This window comes from Eulemur rufifrons, chromosome 29 (assembly GCF_041146395.1).
Source record: "Eulemur rufifrons isolate Redbay chromosome 29, OSU_ERuf_1, whole genome shotgun sequence".
NCBI classification, from domain to species: domain Eukaryota; kingdom Metazoa; phylum Chordata; class Mammalia; order Primates; family Lemuridae; genus Eulemur; species Eulemur rufifrons.
The window spans coordinates 22,588,237-22,593,433 of NC_091011.1; the positions used below are offsets into that span (position 1 = coordinate 22,588,237).

A 5,197-nucleotide genomic window follows, 5' to 3' on the forward strand; every position below is an offset into this window, starting at 1 on the left:
ATGGCTTTCTTTTCCTGGATAGCCAGATGCACAAATGGGATGGTGATCTTTACAAAACAACATCATCATCCACAACAAAAACCTCTCGCTCACACAAAAGCCCACCTTGTAAATGAACGGAATATTAACGACTACCTAACAGTTGCACCGTTGGCAGGGCGAAACTGAACACTCACACAGCTATTTCTACAGATTGCCAGTGAAACCCAAGCAGCTCGAGGAGAAACGCACCTACTGTATGTGAAATGCTGGTGCAGATTTTTTTTTTCCTATCAGTCTAACCTTCTGTGTTGATGCATGAATGCTGGTACCCACTTACAGGGATGCCAGATGATCAGTGCAGAATGAAGGTCCCAAGAGAGAGGATCACATGGCTCTCTCTGCCCTGTGACGTCACTAGCAGATGGCATGGGTACCAGCTCTGGCAGTTGGCATCAATGTCACTTTTTAGAGATCAATGAGATAGTGCAGATATACACAGATCTAGAGACTCCAGGAGACGATGCGACACTCAGCCTGAAAAGATTTGGAAGATCCAAAATGAAAACTGATTATTGAATGAAATTAAAACCTAAGGTAATATAAATAAAGATATACTTCAATTGATGCTGGCTTTGCATGCAAGTATTTAAAGATACAGTGTCACTGTCTTGTAGCATTTATATGCTCTTTGCCATCTATAACTTCTCATCATATTTCATTCTTATGATGTAATTATCACATACTTTTACTGCTATTATGTAACACTACAAGTATGTGGACATTACTAAGAGTTTGTGTATGTGTACGTGTGTATGTGTGTGTGTTGAGGGGGCTGGAGATTGTTAAATTGAAAAGTCTGTGTTTTAATGTGCCTATTTGTTTGAAGACTTTAGATGAAAATACTTGCTGCTTCCCCAAACAAAAAACAAAATGCTTTTGAAACACAAATTATTTTCCCCTTTCATTCGGGATTCTGAACACACGTGCACAATTGCAGTCAGAATCCTTGGACCGTTCCTGTCAGATATTAGCTAGAGGGAGACTTCTGTAGCTCATAGAACAAAAACACTACGAGAGTGTTTTTTGTCCGGGATGATTTGAACAGCAGTAAACAGACAATTACATTCGGAAAATTTTTAAATGTAAATAAAAGCAGTCTCAACATTTTCTTTGGTTAAAAGACATTACCAGTGATTTTTATTTTTTTTGTTTATTTATAGAGTTTATTTCAAATTAGCCTAATCCCCTTTTCTTTCTGGAGGTTGGGAAAATAGTGCTCTTTTACATAATTCTCTACTCATCAGAAAAAAAATCAGTTTTAAAATTGACTCTGATTAATCTTTTCTTTAAATTTGTATATTCCCACAGTCACTTATCTAAATTCAAAGTTGTATAATACAGCAAATAAAGTTAAGGTTAATTTTTTTTCCTGAAAAAGAACACAAATTTGTCAGCTCATGGAGAGGTAGCACTTTTCATTTTAAAAACTGGTTTCTCTTCTCATTTTGTTCTCCGGGGAATTGGAATTAATGAAATTCTGCATTGCTATATCATGTTTTGCATTTGCTTAAATTCCATGATCTTTCTGGGTATTAAAATCTAGTTTAAAAATCAAAGACAAATAAATGGAGATGGTGGTGGTATCACAATAAATACTTCATGTTTTAGTTTCGTTTGATAATTTGCCTGTATAAATTAATCCTATTGCATGCATCAATGTTTTCATAATTATTAGTTTTCATAAACTCAAAAATTGTATTTAATGTAAAAAAAAAATAAGTCCTGGAATCAGTCTTTTTCATGTGTTTTTGTAGTCTTGTGATTAAGTCCTTAAATATGTTTTAAGTATCTAAACTTTAAAAATGAAAACACTTTAAATATTGTGCTGGCATTTTTTCAGGTAATTTAAGGTTAGAGAACCATGTTAACACTACCATTTGATGAGTCTGTTGTCATGCCAGAATCCCAGATGTGCAGAAAGTTTTCTAGAGAATGCGAGGACCAGAAGCAAATTAAGAAACCAGAAAGCTTTTCCAAACAGATTGTGCTTCGAGGAAAGAGCATCAAAAGGGCCCCTGGAGAAGAAACCGAGAAAGAGGAAGAGGAGGAAGACAGGGAAGAGGAAGATGAAAATGGGTTGCCCAGAAGGAGGGGTCTTAGGAAAAAAAAGACCACCAAGCTCCGACTGGAAAGGGTCAAGTTCAGGAGACAGGAAGCTAATGCACGAGAGAGGAACAGGATGCACGGCCTCAATGACGCTCTGGACAATTTAAGAAAAGTGGTCCCCTGTTATTCTAAAACCCAAAAACTGTCCAAAATAGAAACTTTACGACTGGCCAAAAACTACATCTGGGCACTTTCTGAAATTCTGAGAATCGGCAAGAGACCGGATCTGCTCACATTCGTCCAAAACTTATGCAAAGGTCTTTCCCAGCCAACTACAAACTTGGTGGCAGGCTGCTTGCAGCTCAACGCCAGGAGTTTCCTGATGGGTCAGGGGGGGGAGGCCGGGCATCACACAAGGTCACCCTACTCTACTTTCTACCCACCCTACCACAGCCCTGAGCTCACTACGCCCCCAGGGCACGGGACTCTTGATAATTCCAAGTCCATGAAACCCTACAATTATTGCAGTGCGTATGAATCCTTCTATGAAAGTACTTCCCCTGAGTGTGCCAGCCCTCAGTTTGAAGGTCCCTTAAGTCCTCCCCCAATTAACTATAATGGGATATTTTCCCTGAAGCAAGAAGAAACCTTGGACTATGGCAAAAATTACAATTACGGCATGCATTACTGTGCAGTGCCACCCAGGGGTCCCCTTGGGCAGGGTGCCATGTTCAGGTTGCCCACCGACAGCCACTTCCCTTACGACTTACATCTGCGCAGCCAATCTCTCACCATGCAAGATGAATTAAATGCAGTTTTTCATAATTAATGAGGAAAATGAAAATAAACAGTGGTCATTCACCTCCCCCGTCTAATTAAGACAAAGCAGATGCTTGTGGGCTGAGTAATTGGCACAACTCTATCTAAGGTGTTTACTAGTTTCTGAAGTGTGTTTCAACTATTGTGAGAATTTTCTATGTAATAATAAATCTCTTTTCGTATGAGAACTTCTTTTCCTTTCCTTTTGTCTGTAAAGCACTGTGACTGTTTCTACTGAACGGATATTTTTCTTGTTTTATTTTCTTTTAAATTCATTTAATTTGTTTAAACAAGGTGGCTAAGAATATACTGTTGAATAAAGACATGCATACAGCATAACTCAGTCTATTTTGGTTGTATGGTAATTATAAAATGCATGTTATTAAAATAAGATGAGTAAAATCATGTGTTTATAATTATTAGGAATTATATATTATGTATCTTTGAAAAAATTGAAATTTTAAATATGGAGAATATCACTGAGCTGACAATGATATGGAAAGACGCATTTGAGGATGTGCAACAATATAAAAAGCTATGCAATTTTCTTTTTATTAATGATGAATCTAAATGCATCCCATTGGTAACTATTCCTCTTCAAGTATTTGCATAAGGGGCAACATAATATTTGGGTAGGTGGTGTCATAATTTGGGGACAATTATTTCAATTATAAAGAAAAAATTTTTCAGCATTTGTTTTGTATTGTTCAGAAATTATCTGTACAGGTTTGTTATCACAATGTATAATTGTGTTTTTCCACCCCACATTTTTAAAAGCAATTAAACATACATATTTCCACTCATAAAGGACATCTATTAGCTGTGATATTTTTGCATGATACTTATCATTTCCTGGTACACAGCTGCTTTCTGTCTCTAATGCTCCCCTCTCCCCATTTCAGAAATATTTCTGGATTACAAAACCGTAAGAGCTAAAACAAATTTTTTTAAACAAAATGGCCAAAGCACTTACAAGATTTTTTTTTTCCAAGTGTCTTAAATGAAAGAAGAGGAGCCCATGAGGGTTAAACATCCTGGGGAAACAATGATAAATCCTGGTAACCTTCAACTCGAGCCTAAATTCGGTGGCAAATTTCCAGCAAACACCAGAGTGGATGTTAAAAACGGAAGGTTTTACTCTGCGCCGTTTAAATAAGTCTGGCCGATCAGAGGCTAAATTCTGTGTGATTAAAAGTTTCCTTACAAAAGGCCACCAGAAACTTACTTTAACAGCGCCTCGGGAGCTAACCCCTCAAGCAGGATTGAGTCCCTTCTAGGATAAAAGGCGAGGTGGCAGTGAGCTCGCTCAAGATGCCCTCTGGTGCAGGTTTGCCTCCCAGGGGAGGAGGGGGACAGCTGCACAGCCTGGCGAGCGTGGCAGAAAGTGGGTGCAGGGGTGGCGGGACAGGGCGGATCTGGGGTGGGCCCCCCAACGCTGCCCCCGTAGCGCCCGGTGGGCACGGCCCGAGCAGGCGCAGGCCCGACGGGGCCTGGCGGGCGGCGCAGGTAGAGGCTGCGGGAGGCGCCGGACCCCTGCGGTGGCCCTCGGAGCACAGGCTGCACCGCCCGCGTCCCTCCCGCAGTGGGCGCCCTGGGGTGCGGGGGACCCCGCCCTGCCAGCCCTGGCCGCGGCGCCCACGCTGACCTCGCCCCGCCCGGGAAGGGGCTGAGCGGCGCGGGGGACCCGCCAGCGCATCGCAGCGCGCGGGCCTAGCACACCCTGCCCCGCACCGGTCACAAGTGGGGGATACCGCGGAGGCGGCGGCGGCGGCAGCAACAGCTCCGGTTTGCCCAAGTGCAGCCAAGAGCGGACCCTGTCCTCCCTCCCACGGCTGGCGGGACTTCGTGAGCCGAGGCTGCGAGGCCTGCTCCCCCTTCTCCAGAGGGTGGAGTCGCCCTGTCCTCAGCTCTCCCAGCTTGAAGTCCCCGGACCTTGGTGCTCACAGCAGCAGCCGCAACCCAGGGGCAAAGGTGCCCAGCAGCTGCTGGCGCGGGAGTGGCAGGTGATGAACGCGCCCTGCTAAGCGGGTGTATTCGCACCTGTTCATTCAAATCCCACGAGGACAGGGAGAAAGAAACCGGGGAAAGAAGAGCAATCGTGCCCTCCTGGAGTAGAGAGAAGTTTGCCTAAGGTAGAGAGAGCCGCCTGTCCCCTCCGCCTGTCTCGGGCACAGGAGTGACTCGCGTTTGCTTCCTCGCATATGCATGCAGAACATGCTGTTCCTGGGACTGAGTCCAGGATTGCCGCGCCTCTGTAAGGCCCCTCACACACTAAGAGCCTGGTCACTGC

General features: G+C 43.5%; 1 protein-coding gene across 1 annotated transcript; it reads left to right on the forward strand.

Annotated features, from left to right (window-relative positions):
- Positions 1 to 442: 442 nt before the first annotated feature.
- Positions 443 to 3,714, forward strand: NEUROD6 (neuronal differentiation 6). The gene is made up of 2 exons (XM_069462311.1): positions 443 to 576; positions 1,883 to 3,714. Exon 2 carries the CDS (start codon positions 1,904 to 1,906, stop codon positions 2,915 to 2,917), a length of 1,014 nt encoding a protein of 337 aa, XP_069318412.1. The 5' UTR covers positions 443 to 576; positions 1,883 to 1,903; the 3' UTR covers positions 2,918 to 3,714.
- Positions 3,715 to 5,197: the final 1,483 nt, after the last annotated feature.